The following is a 16,084-nucleotide window of genomic DNA, read 5'->3' on the forward strand; positions in this document are numbered from 1 at the left end:
GGTTTGTTTTTTTCCCCTTTTCTTACCAAGATCGCGCGCGCACGTACGAATTTCTGGATTCGCGAAATGGTGAGGCCGAGCAGGAAGCTATGAGCTGCTGCTCCGAAACGATACGAGTTGGTCCGAACGAGCGGTAAACGCACGACAGCCGACCACAGACGGCGGAAGCGGAATAACGCGGAATACCGCGATGGTGACGGTCCGAACGTAGCCACAGGACACGGCAAAGCCTTCTTCTCTCCGAAGGTTTCTGGTGGTGGAGGTTTCCGGCCAGCCAGCAACGAGCAGCGACAACTGGCGAGGGATAGCAACGATCCCTCTCCAAGTTGCCGATAATCGTAGATATCTGCTGCAGATAACGAAATCTTTGTACTGGGGAGATGTCGTCGAAAAAGAATCTGGAAGAAATAAAAATTATGCAATCAGTTCTAAAGAAATGCTCGAAAATAGCAGCAAGCTCGATGATATTACTTACCTTTCATGTCCAGTGGAATCTGCTGGACTCTCGTTCATTATAAATCTTGATAATTCTCTTCGTTAAGATGTATATTTACTTCTTTTTTTTTTATAAAAATTACCTGTGATTTTTTTATATCATTATATGTAGTTAAAAATTATTCTCTACATAACAAGCATTATTTTTATAATAAGTTACATAGTATTATTAAAAAGAAAATAAAATCTTATTTTGTTTAGAATAGTTTAAGGATTGTTGAAAGGATGTTAGTATTGACATTTTTTCCGCTTGTAATATAAACGTTTCACTAATTTTTACGTGAAGATATGAGAGGCTTCTTTTTTATGACGTGTATTTTATATAGTTTTATTTATAAAAAGAATTCAATAAAAGGGAGAAGTTATATACATAAAAAAAGCTGATCTTATTTTTGATATATATAGATACTGTAGAAATATGTACCGTAATCAGTTAAAATGTTAATACTTTATGAGCCATCGAGAAACATTTATCTATTAAAAATAGTTATAATTTTTACTTAATGTCTTTCATAGCAGGCGTCAAGGTCATCAAAGCCGTCATCATTTCCTTTCTCTCAGTTTCTGTTCGTAATTTTGACCACATGTATTCCAGCGTCTTTTCTTGATATTTCTAAAAAACATGTTTCATGCTGATATCTTCTTTTTTAACCGCATTTATACAAAAGAGTCAAAGCATATATTGTGTTCTTACTCTGATAAAAAGGAAACAATGTTTCATAGTTGCTCCAATATATAGGATTTTCGTTTTAACAAATCGTCCTCCTACATCATTTATTAACGGAACAGCATGCAGTACAAGTTTGTGAGGTCCATGTCTAACCTTTAGCAGTGCTATTTTTGTATGCGTATTGCAATATTTTGCTGTAACAGGAAATAAAGAAATAATATAATTATATATCTTTTATTATATCCACAATAGATAGTACTTATACGCAGGCTTATCATTGTATTAAATATTTAATTACCATCAAAGCCATCTTTTATCGCTGCCACCCCAAAATCACCATACAATTGTTGAACCTTTTGTTGAACTGCATTAGATAGAGTTGTACTTTTCAACATTAATTGCTTATCATCTTTGCTATGTGGTATTATTTCAAGAACAATGTACCTAAAAACACAAGTAATAAAGAAACATATATTTTTTTGTTAAATATGGAAATTCTATGAATGGTTATGAATTACCTATTTTTGAAGCGAACCATTTTAGGTTATTTCACACAACTTTCATAACGTATTAATCACAGATTTTTTATTAAGTACTCTAAGAGACCTCCGCAAATTAAGTTGTAAAATAAAGTAATAAAAATAAATGATAATGCTTCGAAATTTACTGCTATAATAGTAAATTGCAAATTTATAATATACACAACGTGAATTTATTGATAGTGAATTTTGGAACATATATTAGTAGAGAAAACATAGTTCTAATGAAAAATACGAAAATCTATTTTTAAAAACCTTTAACTCTATGGCAAGAAGCCTCCAAAATAAAATTGTACGGAAACACCGAGTGTTAAAATCCACCACGTACGAATATAATCTTTTCGAATTAGATATAATTTACAATATAAATTATAAATAATATTAGACCGCGTGTCGATGTGCGCGGCGCGTTCGACTTTGAATCGACTTAACCTTCAAGTGGCGCTGCGTCACGCATCGGCAGTGTTGCCAATTTCAGGTCCCGGCCGCCCGCGTGCCGCGGCGGGTGGTGGGAGAGAGGCATGGTGGGGGCTGGGGGGTGCGCACGCCGTTTCGTCACGTGACCGCGTCACGTGACTGCGTCACGTGGTTTGGTGTGCCCCCACCACCACCTCTGCGCAACCAAACCACGTGACGCGGTCACGTGACGAAATGGCGCGCGCATTCCCCCACTCCGCCACACCCCCAGCTCGCCACAACGCAGCCCCACTCTCCCCCGCCAATGTGTTGCGCGACCAGAAATTGATTTGGTGCGCTTATCACGTGTTTCACAGAACAGGTATGGCTAGGTGACCTAGCCTAGGTCGTGTTGGTATCAAGCGTACAGCTTGGCACGAAGCACGTGTTACGTATATATGCATATATACATAAAAAAATATGAAACAATTTTCATGCAATTTATATGGCTTATTCTTCATGCCTGTCACACATCGGTTTTTTACATATTTCTTGTCGCAATTGACAAATGATCTCACAATGTTGCTACTGCTGTGTTGTCGATTAAAATAACTAAACTAAAATGTATAGAATTTCTTATTTGAATATGTAAGCACAACAGAGCAAATGTTACAGTTACAATAGAAGTGTGTCATACAACTATAAAATCAAGGTAATTTATAAGTATATAAATAATATTTCTACACATTTCTATTTGATATCATAAGTGATGAAATAATGCGTTACCCTGTTACCTAATCATTCTTGTTTCTAATAATTTTTATCATTTAAAATGTGAAAATACATTATTGTATGTTGCATTTATACATTCAAACTTTCAAAATTATTTTTATAGCCATTATTAATTAGAAAACGAACAACAAATTATATACAAATTATATTACAGTTTACATTACAATTTATGCTCACCAATATGTCATTTGTATGTATGTTGCTGAATTAAAGCATCATTTACTGATAACTTTACACATTCTCAATTTTTTATTCACTCTATATCTCTGGAATTAATGTTATCTCAGGGTCATGCCATCTGAATATATGTCAACGATTAATGTATGCGGTTAGCTGATAATTGTATTACTTCTTTCTTACAGTTCATGCCTAAGCACACAGCTTAGTTGACTTTACTTCACGTGAGACTGTGGATGCCTGTCGACATTGTTACAATCATGGATTTTTTTGTTGGTGTAGATGTGGGAACAGGAAGCGTTCGAGCAGCTCTAGTTACTTCGAATGGAAAGATAAAGAAGGTGGCTACATGTCCTCTTGAAATATTTCATCCCGGTCCAAACTTTTATGAACAATCCTCTGATAACATTTGGAGCGCTGTATGCCATGTTGTCAAGGTAAAGCGATATTTATTGCAATAACAATGAAATTATATTAAATTAGATCTAATTAAATTACAACTTTCGTTTTATTATTTACAGTCGGTTGTTGCCGAAATTTCTGCAGAAGACGTTAAAGGGATTGGTTTTGATGCTACATGTTCGTTGGTTGCTATAGATAAAACAGGCTCACCAGTAACAGTCAGTCTTACAGGTATAAAAAAAAAGAACGGAGGATATTTCTTATCTTAACTTTATATCAAAGTTATGTAATTATAGTATTAATGTAATGTAGTAAATTGATCTAATTGTTCAGGACAGGAGAAACAAAATGTCATACTATGGATGGATCACAGAGCGCAAGAGGAAGCTGATTTCATCAATTCTATAGGTCATGAAATATTGCAATATGTAGGCGGAAAAGTTTCTCTCGAGATGCAAACACCAAAGATGTTGTGGCTCAAAAAGAATTTACCTGCTTCTTGGAACTCTGCAGCATTGTTGTTTGACTTACCAGACTTTTTAACATGGAAAGCCACTGAATCGGAATCGCGGTATAAATCCTTGATGCTTAAATCCTTTAATCAGGGCAATTGAAGTAATTAACGTCTCTTATTTTTTCTTCTATTAGATCGTTGTGTTCGTTAGTGTGTAAGTGGAACTATAGCGCCAATCCCGATAGTACGAACGGATGGAATGAAGACTTCTTTGAGCAACTTAATTTACGGGACCTGAAGAAAGACAATTGGAGAAAAATAGGTACATTGTATTGTATTTAATATCGAAAATGGTGAGAAGTTTTTGCAAGTAAAAATGTTTCATCTAATTTTAATTGATAAGAAAAATAAGAAAGAAATCAATTATAAAAAGATATTTTAAATGTATAAGGATTTTTCGTATAAAGAATAATTAAAGATTGATGGGCTAGTTTTAATATTAAAAATAATTGTAAAAATAATTGAAATATTGTGCATACATGCAGATATTATAAATTTTATATGGACCAATTCTTATTTCACTTTAATCAAGATAAATATTAATGTCAAGGTAATGATGTAAGAGTGCCTGGTGATGCGATTGAGCCCGGATTATCGGCGAAAGCTGCGACAGAATTGGGATTATTGAAAGGTACACCGATTGGAACATCGCTGATCGATGCACACGCCGGTGGCCTCGGCATGATCGGTTGTTACGCACCGGATGTGTCTCCAAATTTTTCCAGTCGATTAGGTATGCAATATCAATGATGATACATAATATAGATTTATCAAAAAAAAAATTAAAATGGATTATCTTGTGATTTTAATGGATTATTTTATAATCTCTAGCTTTGATTTGCGGTACTTCAACGTGTCACATGGTAGTGAACGAGAATAAGATATTTGTAAATGGTGTCTGGGGTCCGTACTACAATGCGATGGTTCCCGGTTTTTGGCTTAATGAGGGGGGTCAAAGTGCTACTGGAAAGCTGCTCGATCACGTTATCGGTACACATCCCGCGACACCGGGAATTCTCAAATCTTTAGGCGGAAATAAGTGAGTTTATCGAAACATATATATGTATATGAATAAATATCGATACGATAAAAGTGTTATTAATTTCAGACATATTCAACAATATCTGTCCGAATTGTTGTACGTTATGGCTGAGCAGAAAAATCTGCAAAACGTGTCTTATTTGACAAAGGATATACATATGTGGCCAGATTTTCACGGTAATCGTTCGCCTCTTGCTGATCCAACTCTGAAAGGAATGGTATTGACACATACATTGCATTTTTTTTATTGAGCTTTGCACATCTCGAAAATGGATACAGTTTTGTACTATTACTTATATTACTTCTTAGGTATCTGGATTATCCTTATCTGTAGATCAGGAGAACTTGGCGTTATTATACTTAGCAGCAGTACAGGCACTAACGGTACGTCACAAATTAAAAATAGCTCTAATTTATTGAAAATTGTTATAATATAATAATTCTATTTAAATCACAAAATTTTATCTTTACTTTTGTTATAAATTAAAGAGGATCGATTATTTTTCCGAATAACTTTAATATATTTAACGCATTGAAAAGCTTAATCAAAGATTACTTAATATCAAAACTAATATTTTATTTATAACTAAGTTTTAATCTTTTAAACGTTAACAGGTATTAATTTTTATTATTGTGTAACAAAAGTATATTAATTTTGATGACAGTACGGAACAAAGTATATAATTGAAACCTTGACGGTTGCTGGTCATAATATCGAGACCATATTAGTTTGCGGTGGACTCAGTCAAAATCCACTGTTTATTCAAATACAAGCCGATGTATTGGCGTTACCGGTACTTTGTCCCGTGGAGCGAGAATCGGTTTTAGTGGGTTCGGCAATTCTTGGAGCATGTGCCACGAAAAAATATTCTATGCACGAAACTATCAAAAAAATGGCGGGATTGTCGAATATAATAAAACCGACGAGTGAATGTTATAAGTAAGTATAGCCATAATATAGATACATAAATTATATAGAGTGATCTCTAAAATATTGAGTTTATATTATTTGAAGTTATCATAAAAAGAGATAAAAAAGAAGGAAAAGTGATTTTATCAAAATTATGAAGGAAAATATTCCTATTGCTATATCAAATTTATTGTATATCATTTATTGTATACTTGTAATTATTTCAGTATTATTATTTCAGATATCACCTTCGAAAATATCGTGTATTTAAAAAAATGATTCAGGACCAACAAAACTACAGAAAATTGATGAGCGAAGAATTATAGTCTATTTTTTCATCTTTTTAGCCTAAATGAGGTAATTGTAAGAAGCTGTGCAGTGAATGACTTGCAAATGGGAGTTTGAATGAAGGTAAATAATGTTCGTTCAGCAAATATTTGATACATTTTTAGAAAGAATCTCTCCAATGCTGTGACTAGGATGCAAATGTTGTACAAATATTAGAAATGGATTTATTATTATGAAAATTTAAGAATTTGGTTTGAAAGTATTGATTTGTAAAGAAATGATACTTCATTGAAAAGTATCAATATCGCGTACAAAGTATCTTTTCGATTTGGTCTTTCGATGTAGTCATATATAACATATGTCAAATTAATTAGACACTTACTGTGATGTTACTGGTAATATTAGTGCATATTCATATGTACTATTGATGATTTAGAATAATGCTATTATGCTGATATAATGGCAGTTTAACATGATAAAGAACTTTGTGGCGATAAATATTTTCTGCGGTTGGGCTTATTTTATGATCTGAAAAAAAGAAAAAACAGTGCTTTTATTATTATATATATTTTTTTATTCATTTAATTTTAGATCTATTTTGTCATATAAAAATAGAAAAATATAAGGGGAATTTTTTTTTATACAGACATTGTTATACATCAGTATAACTATATGTAGACTAATCTGCATTGTACTTTATACTGTATGCAATTTTTTTTATTTACAAATTATACTTTTTATTAACAAGTTATACTCTAACTCTAGCAAAAGTTATTTCTTGGCTTTTAAAGTAATTTATTAATATCGGTTAATATCCATTATCAGTTCTAGCATAACATGATGATAAAGCAATATAAGAAAAAAAAAAAAAAAAAAAAAAGAATTTCTTCTGATTAGAGATACAAGATTGTATAAAAATGGATTGCCAATATTTTTTGAATTATAAAAAATTTCGACGCACACGTGATGCTACGGTGTATTTTGCGCATGTGCGAAAATATAATTTAAAATATTAACTTCAATAAATACATTAAAGAGATAATCTTTATAAAAACTAATGTTGTTTTCTAAATATTAATTTATATCAATAATGAATTATCATATTTAATTACCATTTCGATTGCTTCCAATTGTTAATAATAAGGTATTTCGATTTTTATTTCTAGGTTAATCTGTTACAAACTGCGATCTCCGTCCGCTGCGCTTCGGTTGTCTCGAGAGTCGCAATATCGTGTTTATCGCATTATCGATATATCGCACTATCGATGGATCGCCTCTTCGAAATTCCTCCATCTTGGAACGCGTCGCGTGAAGTCGCACTCGAGCCGCTCCGTATTTTTCATACTTGTTACTGTCTAAAGGGCTGCGCACAATAAAAGAAATAAGGAACAGGTAATAAAGAATAGAAAATAAGGACAGGGATAATAGGGAACAGTTCGATATAAAACATGAAATAAATTTAGTAACGCAAAATAGAAGGCTTGTTTTCTATTTCTGCACTGATGAACTGGTGCAATAAGTTAGGGCCTGAGCAGAATGGCTGACTTATAACCTTAAGACAATGTTTTATGCCTTAAGTCTTTGTCTTATGTAACGCACAATACTGTCTTTTGTCTCAAATCTTATAAGTCAGCTATTCTGCTCAAGCCCTTACGAGTGAGACAAAATATATACTTGTCTCATTCTAACTTATTGCACCAGTGTGCACAGTTCAGCCAGTGCAGGAATAGAAAACAAGGCTAGAGAAACAGATGAGGTGAAGTGATGAAATTTCTCTAATCTGCGTTATCAAATTACATTTCATATGTTTTATATTAAACTATTCTATTAACTATTTCCTGTTCCTGTTTTCTCTTGTCCCGATTAAAAAAACTGTTCTGAAGTAAGAGGAAAATATTTCTTTCTTCTGATTGGTCAATCGAAATATTGTTCGAAGCACTTGTCACGTCGAGTAAAGGTGCCTTTTCATGCTGACGCTCGACGCTCATTTTTAGCGTCAAAAGACCAAGTCACGTGACCAAAATTGACGAATTGGTATCTTTATTTTTGGTCACGTGACGTCTTTTGACGCTAAAAATGAGTGTCGAGCGTCAGCATGAAAAGGCACCTTAAAGCCCTCTATGTTAATCGATCATTTCAATGATCGATTAATCGCGAAAGATTGATAATTTCTTATTACACAGTTGGCATAATTGCGGCGACTTCCCGCGTATTTTGTCAGTTGGTATCATATTGCGGCGACATCCCGCGTAAATTTCGTGCCACGTGGATCGTAGCTTCGTTTAATCATAATTATCGCGTACCGTTTTTACAAATATGTGTCGCATAATTAACAAAAGCGCATAAAATATACGGTTAAAAGCGGGAGTGCCCAAGTATGAAAATAAATTACGATTAATGTCGGGAGTTCTGTACAAAGTATCGCGTGATTAAAATCGGAAAGTGTCGCATAGAGTCGCGTACGATTAATGTATTTACGTCGGGAGTGTCGTTCAAATTGTCGTGCGATTATTTTATTTTCCTGATTAATGCGCGCGCGTGATGGTATTTTCGCGAGCGTGTGCTGTGTAAGTGCCAAAAAGACGCTATCAAGTACGAACAAAGAGGAGGAGGAGGCCCGGGGAGGCATCGGGCAACGACGGAGCAACCATGCGGTAAGCAGATTATAATTAAAACAAATTTAATATAATATTATATAAATATATAATTACATATATAATTTATATATAATTTATATAATTATATATATATATGTATATAATTTATATAATTATATATATATATGTATATAATTTATATAAATGTATTGTTTAAATTTTTATTAAAATAAAATTTTAAATATATTAAGAACTTGGAATGAAATAAAAAAAAATAATTTGAGAAAAAATATGGATATTTAAGGTAATTTACAAAAAAAAAAAAAAATTATTACATTAAACTTTATTATATAATTAGATGATTTATAATGAAAAAATTTATTATATATGTATAATTTTAATATTGTTTATACAATTTATAATTATTTAACTTACTTTTTAAAAATTAAATTTTATTATATTTTATATAAATTTTTAGATCTAAAAAAATAATTAAAAGGTTTAATAATTTGTATGGCGTAATTTTATTAAATTTATTTTATGATACGAATAAAAGTTTAATTGCGCATTGTTGACTTTTTCAAATATTAATTATTTTGAAAACTATTTTGTTACATATAATTTTTGTTTCTTTTATGTTATAGATCAACGATTTGTACTATAGAGCTTTGCTGTTGCATCGTATCGGTGAGTGTATTGCATGTATACATATACATATAACATTATCTGTAGGAGATTAATCACCAAAAATTAACTAGAGCTCAATTCAGAAAAAAGAGTTAAGAAATTATATGTTAACTTTATCTTAAAAAATTAAAGAAATTATTTGTTAACTTTTTCATTAAAATAATGAATTACATAATTTTCTTAAAAAAAATTAAAAAATATATGCCAAACAAATAAAAGTATTAAAATTTCTCGTTTTTTTTGGTTCATGTATGTACATTTACATATTAGGAACATGATTAAAAACTTTTTGGTGATTATTTCTGTGTTATATATTAAAATATACAAAAAGTTTTGTATGCAAAAGTTATCGGAAGTATTTAAAAAAATGCTCCGTCATAAATGTGAACATCACATGCAGTCGTTATTATGTGTCAATATCATTTTTGCACCTCGAAAATGTTACGAGTATATGATTATCGTCTAAATATGTGAACATATTATTTATCCGGATTTCGATAGCATACGATATGGAACAGAAGAGAAATTCTCTCTAATAAAAATTTATCTTAATATAATAAAATAAAATTATCTTAATATAATAAAAGTTTCAAAAAGATGACATAGTCTTTATAGTAAAATCAAATTTAATTCGATATAAATTAAACGGTTTTTCAACACAACGCTTAGTATCTATAATTAATGAGCTATAAAGGAAATCTGGGTATATTCTGGGTATACAAGATTTATTATTGGAAGAATCACAATAATTTTTGAACATGCTATATAGCATGGATATATATATATTTTTTTTTTTTATTCTACATGTCAAACCATCTGTATATTTAAAACATGGTATGAAATACTTATATTTGTATTGACAGCCCTGTGGTACAATTTGAGCAAAAGCATTGTGCTTTATTATTATATCATCGTTCGTCTTACGCAAATGTGAATATCTCGCTAAATGTTATCTACTTTCGTTCTTATGTACTAGATCAATAATCCTGCAATCGTCGTCAACAGTCGTTGAATAGATTCTATTAATTATTACTCTTCTTCACGCATACAAAACGTATTGCAAACCTAATTTCTTAAACTTATGGAATAATTTACTATATAATTTGCTTTCTTACATCTAAATTAACTTTTTAATTTTCGAATTTGTTTTATAATTCATTCTGATCTCGTTAGGTTTATTATATATAAACGTTGATTTATACAGAATATATCATGAAATGCAAGAATTGAGAATAGGCCTATTTTTGAGTAGTTAAAGTTAACATCAGACATAAATCTAATATTTAAAAAAAAATATCAGCTCCGATTTATTGATTTGTTAAAGAATGTGCCTCTATTATTTACCACATCTACATTTTACGCTGCATAATTAATCTTTGGTTTATGATCTCAACTACATTATATATCGGAAATTTTCTATGTGGTTATTCCACAATTTTTGCTAATAATATTGACTAGCCTTTTAAATACTTAGGAACTAGTTAATTTTTTGGTATTAATTTTACCTATTCATGTCGTTATACATTATATATTATATATTATATACATTATATATTGAAAACAAATAGAAATAAATCATGATCTAGAGCTAACGGACTATCAAATTACCGGAAAAGTAGATTTAAATTTATACATTTTTTTAACACAAAAAACACTATTTTTGCAACAAAATTTTTTTTCTCTAAAATATGATCAGATGGGATTGTTGTACGTATGATTTTTGTCTGTTGACAAGTTTTTAATTATTCCGCTCTTAATTATTGTATAATTATAATAACCGCGTTCGCGCGCGCTATTTTACGCACATCTAACAATAAATCAAAAGATATTATGTTAATGAAAAGATATGTTAATATTGCACTATTATTTTAGAAGAATACTACTGCAGAATATGACCTTAAAATAAAGAACTAAAAATAAGTAACGAAGAAAATCAATAAGTCTATCATAAATAGTCTACCATTTGCATTATGTAACTAAAATTAAGATATATAATTATATCAATTTTATCTAAATCGGAAAAAATAATTATTTACGTACGAGTTAACTATACGTATATATATTATTTTTCTCATTTTCGCACACATTCATTATTGTACATATTTATATAAATTTTATAATCTCTTTATGACGTATATGGAAGTGTCTCAGATATGATTCTTAGATATTGATGATTATAAATAATTATTATAATATATTATAATATAATAATTATAATAAATATAGATATGTGACGATTTTTCGTAAAGACTCTCGGACGGGAACCGTATACTGCTCATAATTTTAAATATATAATCATTTTTTCTGTTACTTTTATAAATAATATGACATAAATCTAATATACTTAACAACGTGTTTGTAGCACATTGCAATTTAACTCAATCTTATATAAATGCTCGAATTTAGACAAATTATTTTACAATAATAAGCAAACAGACTTTCATATCACAGAAAATATAGTTCTTATAGAAAATTATAGATTATTTATCGATACATTAAATTGATATGATAAAAGATTAAGAGAGATTGTTTTCGAGATTTAGAGGAAAAATCAAAGAAAATGAGAAACAAAACTCGAGAAAACTTTTGTGCTAATAGCGCGTTCTGATGTGACTGTGTATATGCATTTATCAGAGATCATTGCAGATATATTATTTACACGTGTGACAGATATAAGTATTTGAGATATATGTATAATGAAAATTGACTCCGTTCCGTTTTCCTGCTTACGATATGTATACGATATGTATACGATACGTGTAGGTTTTTAGTACCAGCCGAAATCCGTACCCGCTAATTGATAGAAGCGCTGATTGAATGGCCGATAAAAATCTCGTAAACGTTGAATCGCCATGGGATCGATGTAGGGATGACTGCGTCCCTTGTTTTTCCCTAAAAGATAAAATATTCTAGTTAGTCAAACGTTACACAATATTTTGCACGAACACAAAAATTTTACTTGAAGAAATTAACAAGTAAAAAAAAAAATTAATTTCTCTTTTTTTAGAGAAATATTATAGAAGATACAAACAAACAGCATTTTATTTATAATTTCTTTTGCGAAAAAGGATTTTTACTCTTTTGCAAATAATTGCAATAATAGTCACTTTTCTTCTTAAAAAACTTTATCTTATATAATTAATTTTATTTCTGAAATGAATAACTTTATCGATTGTCCTACCGAGACAATGCGGCGTCGCACGATCCTCCGACTTGAGCAAGCAAGGGAAGCCTTTGGTAGCGTTGAAGTAGAAGTGTTTCTCGCTTATCACTCGTTTAAGACCAAGGAAGTCCTGTACCCGGGTGATCTCCATCACCGGATCGGCGATCAGGCGTTCGCCCGATACGAACAAGAACTGCGATAGCGGGAAGTATTGCAACCATCTTTCGAGATGCCGCACGTAAACCCCGATTCTCAGTGGCACCCAGGAAGTGTCCACGATCCGTGATCCATTCAAAAAGGCTAGATCCTCGAATCGCGGCATCTTGCGACGCTTGCTCTTCACCTGCGTGTAATCGGAGATCGCTCGGGTCACGGGATCCCTCACCACGACGATTAATTTCATCCCCGAGTTCATGTGCTTCACCCTCTTCGGCACTTCGCTCGTCACGAAATACGACGGCGTCTTCTCCATCGTGATTTGACCGATTAGAGTCGGAGGCATTCTGCGTCTAATTGTTGTGATAGAAAAAAATTACAGGCATATTTATAATAGTGTTAGTACAGGATGTTCAGTGATTCATGATATAACGGCGAGGAGGTAATTTCTCATGTAAAAAAACAAATGTAAAAATTTTTTGAGACATCTTTTAAAGCTATCTATGAAGAAATTAGTATTTATATGTAAAAAATAAAAAAAATGTATAATAGCACATCTCAAATTCTATTTCAAGAGCTTTACAATTAAAAATCTTCAGTAGATGGAGTGATGCTATTTCGTATACTTTATAATTTTAATCGTAGATTAGATTTATCATATACGTACCTGTACCAACGAAATCCTTTAACATAATGGTGATCAAAGAAATGGACCTCCGAGCCGGCAGCTCGAATCGCTGGATGCAATCTCAGGAATTCCAAAAGGGCTCTCGTTCCGCCTTTTTTTACCCCGATTATCAGAGCGGTCGGCAATTGTCGGCTTGGTATCAAACTTTGTTGCTTGAATGTCTGATATTTCAATACGCTTCCTTTAAGTGCGTTGCTCGAATTCTGCGATGACAGCGACTGTAGTTTCTTCAAGTTTGAATCATCCGGAGATACATCCTCGATCTTCGATTGATCGAGACGCTGGTACAAAATATTTTTCGCGGAGATTCGCATTTTCTGCAGAGTGATCTTCTGCGATATGTCGGCTAGCATGTGCGAATGATCGACGAGAAGCATCCACAGGTAGATGGCCAACACGCACACGAGGATTAAAATCTTCCAAGAGCTTTTACGCAGTTCCATTTCGTGGTTTTTACGAGTCGTCGTATTTTGTCGGCTTCCTGGATGCCATTATACCGTCGCAGCATCCGCCGTCTCGTTCATGGATACCGATTTGCCCGCATTGATACCCTTCGCGATATCCTGATATCCTGTATACACATTATGCACTATGATAAGGCAAGGATAATCTCTGCACACGCGCGTAAATGCAACTGGTGTATTCAGTATAGCGGGCGAAAAATCGAATATCGGTATGATGGTATTTATATCATTCAAACTAGGACATTAGGTGCATATTTTTACATTTTGATTGCATATTCATTAGAAAATAAATTTGGATATTATATAGTGAGAGAAAGATAAGAAAGAAATAATATGAATAATTTTTTATATAAATTGTCTGCATTTTTTAATTTTAACATTAGAATTAAAATAGAAAAGTATGAAACATCTAATAATACATCGCTACATATTTTTATCTGATGGAAATAATAAGATATAAAATATTCTCGCCTATAATTCTGTAGGGGGGTTAGAGGGTAATATGGGAATTAAAAATCTAGTATGGATTTATTCCCAAATAAAAGTCTTGGTGGTGTACCAAACAAAATTCGTGCCCCGTGCACAATTAGTTAATTTCAACGAAAAATTAATTTTCGTTGGAATCAACGCACCGACATCCGCGTATGGCTCGAATAGCCTTTCTATTTTCTAATTTATATTAGATATAAAATAATTTTGTGCTTCTGATAAATGGAACTTTATTCCTATATTTTTCAAATTTGCAAAATGTTTACCAGGGTGTTGAAAAAAATGACGTGTCTTCGAAAAACCCGACCGGTCACAAAATTATATTTTTCAATATTTAACAATAAAATTGACAATCAACACATACAAAATCTCTCTAATTATAAATAATATTTTCATTTCTCTAATTTAAATAAAGTTTTCTTTATCTAATGGATTTTCTTCATTTAATAGTTAAATTATACACACACACACTTTTTACTTGAGAATAACAATAAGATGAAAAATAAATTTGCGCTCTTAATTTAATTAAAAAAAAAAAATAATAATATAAGGGAACAAAAAAATGAAGAGAGTGAGAGATTTTTGCCGTGCTGTGTCTCTCTCAAATTTTTGAAATGTTCGTCAGGACATTCTGAACCCCAAAGGTCTGATCACTCTATCAGACTGGGTAGCTGGAGCAGCCCGGTAATTTGGATTGCACTTACCCCGGAATAACGTACCGCTGTCGGAGACACGTTAATTTTCATCCCGTGCGCGTCCGTCATCGAGCAACGTGCGACTGGCGCAGCCGGTAGAAGGCTGCGGATGTGGACACACGCTCTCGCGCGCGGAAAGTGCACATTTAGCACGTTATCAAACTGTACTGCATCAGAGCCGTAACTGGACTACGATCCTTATTGTAGGCGCCATTTTTCTCCCGAGAGAGCGGCGAATCATGCGTATTACGATTATTATATAAAAAAAGTAAATGCGCTACATTATGCGTGCGCAAAATGTTCTTTTTAATTCTTTATTTCGTGAAATCTTTTAAATTATAAGAGATACTGAGTCTACTTGATCGTACATAACTACAGTTTACTGGCAATTATCAGTCACATTTGTTATCAACGTCCTTTTAATATTAGTATGTTTTTTTTTCAAGCTTAATAGAGACACGATATTTTGTCTTTTCTAAAATTTAATGTGAGGATTACATAGAAATATCGTTTGTATCAAAACATTGAGAATGATTCGCTGCAGGTGCCAAATTCTCAGTTACGGTTCTGGACACGGTGTTCGTAACAATCGATAACGCCGGGTTGGCCGGGAGAAGGGAGACCATCGCCCTATATAATGCGGTGTGTAAGGATAAGATATACCTGTCGACGGACAATCGGGCTAATGAGAACGCGTGAACGACCTTTGCCTGGATCAATCCACCTTGTCATCACATACGCATCATTATACGTTATTGTATTGAGAGAGAGAGAGAGAGAGAGAGAGAGAGACACGGTAGATGTTACATTGAGCATGTATAGGAAAGATCAACTATATAATGTAGATTAGGGAAAAAACAGACCGTAATACTAATTCAAGATAATTTCACAAATAAAAAAAGCTCGTTATCTTTTCTTATT

At 32.3% G+C, this 16,084-nt stretch overlaps 4 protein-coding genes across 9 annotated transcripts in view; 2 read left to right on the top strand and 2 right to left on the bottom strand.

Annotated features, from left to right (window-relative positions):
- Positions 1–70: 70 nt before the first annotated feature.
- Positions 71–2,159, bottom strand: Pop5 (POP5 ribonuclease P/MRP subunit). Of its 3 annotated transcripts, XR_014425572.1 has the most exons (6): positions 1,684–2,159; positions 1,464–1,609; positions 1,190–1,359; positions 996–1,108; positions 476–578; positions 361–398 (listed from the first exon to the last, which is right to left on the bottom strand). XR_014425572.1 is itself a non-coding variant. In XM_083040590.1 (5 exons), the coding sequence occupies exons 2-5, from the start codon at positions 1,558–1,560 to the stop codon at positions 575–577; spliced, it is 384 nt and encodes a 127-aa protein (XP_082896716.1). In that variant the 5' UTR covers positions 1,561–1,609; positions 1,960–2,159; the 3' UTR covers positions 71–574. The 3 variants fall into 3 exon arrangements, 2 of the variants coding, with proteins under 2 accessions (XP_082896716.1, XP_082896715.1); XM_083040590.1 differs by having other exon boundaries at positions 71–578; positions 1,960–2,159; XM_083040589.1 differs by having other exon boundaries at positions 71–578.
- Positions 2,160–2,461: 302 nt separating this feature from the next.
- LOC145937260 (FGGY carbohydrate kinase domain-containing protein) lies at positions 2,462–6,883 on the top strand. 3 transcript variants are annotated; one of them, XM_083040198.1, is made up of 12 exons: positions 2,462–2,812; positions 3,255–3,506; positions 3,591–3,702; positions 3,805–4,042; positions 4,120–4,247; positions 4,536–4,718; positions 4,817–5,024; positions 5,094–5,244; positions 5,336–5,410; positions 5,692–5,966; positions 6,178–6,293; positions 6,367–6,883. In XM_083040198.1, the coding sequence occupies exons 2-11, from the start codon at positions 3,306–3,308 to the stop codon at positions 6,260–6,262; spliced, it is 1,656 nt and encodes a 551-aa protein (XP_082896324.1). In that variant the 5' UTR covers positions 2,462–2,812; positions 3,255–3,305; the 3' UTR covers positions 6,263–6,293; positions 6,367–6,883. The 3 variants fall into 3 exon arrangements, with proteins under 3 accessions (XP_082896324.1, XP_082896323.1, XP_082896322.1); XM_083040197.1 differs by having other exon boundaries at positions 6,389–6,883; XM_083040196.1 differs by having other exon boundaries at positions 2,463–2,812; positions 6,178–6,883.
- A 1,418-nt stretch (positions 6,884–8,301) lies between these two features.
- Positions 8,302–16,084, top strand: part of LOC145937181 (uncharacterized) — an 80,834-nt gene continuing 73,051 nt past the window's right edge. The window contains exons 1-2 of the mRNA XM_083040100.1: positions 8,302–8,878; positions 9,466–9,508. Of these exons, the coding sequence (XP_082896226.1) occupies positions 8,753–8,878; positions 9,466–9,508 (169 nt within the window). The 5' untranslated portion in view covers positions 8,302–8,752. The remainder of the gene's footprint in view (positions 8,879–9,465; positions 9,509–16,084) is intronic.
- On the bottom strand, positions 10,273–15,459 carry Hs3st-b (Heparan sulfate 3-O sulfotransferase-B). 2 transcript variants are annotated; one of them, XM_083040218.1, is made up of 4 exons: positions 15,188–15,459; positions 13,495–14,086; positions 12,690–13,180; positions 10,273–12,400 (listed from the first exon to the last, which is right to left on the bottom strand). In XM_083040218.1, exons 2-4 carry the CDS (start codon positions 13,956–13,958, stop codon positions 12,276–12,278), a joined length of 1,080 nt encoding a protein of 359 aa, XP_082896344.1. In that variant the 5' UTR covers positions 13,959–14,086; positions 15,188–15,459; the 3' UTR covers positions 10,273–12,275. The 2 variants fall into 2 exon arrangements, with proteins under 2 accessions (XP_082896344.1, XP_082896343.1); XM_083040217.1 differs by having other exon boundaries at positions 15,173–15,458.

Source organism: Prenolepis imparis, unplaced genomic scaffold (assembly GCF_030444845.1).
Source record: "Prenolepis imparis isolate NDT839.2.m4 unplaced genomic scaffold, iyPreImpa1.0 SCAF_6, whole genome shotgun sequence".
In the NCBI taxonomy this organism is placed as follows: domain Eukaryota; kingdom Metazoa; phylum Arthropoda; class Insecta; order Hymenoptera; family Formicidae; genus Prenolepis; species Prenolepis imparis.

Excerpts from the sequence above, each read along its gene's own strand:
- Pop5 (XM_083040589.1), bottom strand. The coding sequence starts at position 1,703 with ATGGTTCGCTTCAAAAATAG. Across the intron at positions 1,610-1,683 it reads ATGGTTCGCTTCAAAAATAG|GTACATTGTTCTTGAAATAA; the intron begins GTAATTCATAAC and ends TTGTGTTTTTAG. Across the intron at positions 1,360-1,463 it reads GATAAAAGATGGCTTTGATG|CAAAATATTGCAATACGCAT; the intron begins GTAATTAAATAT and ends TTCCTGTTACAG.
- LOC145937260 (XM_083040198.1), top strand. The coding sequence starts at position 3,306 with ATGCCTGTCGACATTGTTACAATCATGGATTTTTTTGTTGGTGTAGAT. Across the intron at positions 4,043-4,119 it reads GCCACTGAATCGGAATCGCG|ATCGTTGTGTTCGTTAGTGT; the intron begins GTATAAATCCTT and ends TTCTTCTATTAG. Across the intron at positions 5,411-5,691 it reads CAGCAGTACAGGCACTAACG|TACGGAACAAAGTATATAAT; the intron begins GTACGTCACAAA and ends TTTTGATGACAG.
- Hs3st-b (XM_083040218.1), bottom strand. The coding sequence starts at position 13,958 with ATGGAACTGCGTAAAAGCTCTTGGAAGATTTTAATCCTCGTGTGCGTG. Across the intron at positions 13,181-13,494 it reads AAAGGATTTCGTTGGTACAG|ACGCAGAATGCCTCCGACTC; the intron begins GTACGTATATGA and ends CACAACAATTAG. Across the intron at positions 12,401-12,689 it reads TGCGACGCCGCATTGTCTCG|GGAAAAACAAGGGACGCAGT; the intron begins GTAGGACAATCG and ends TTTATCTTTTAG.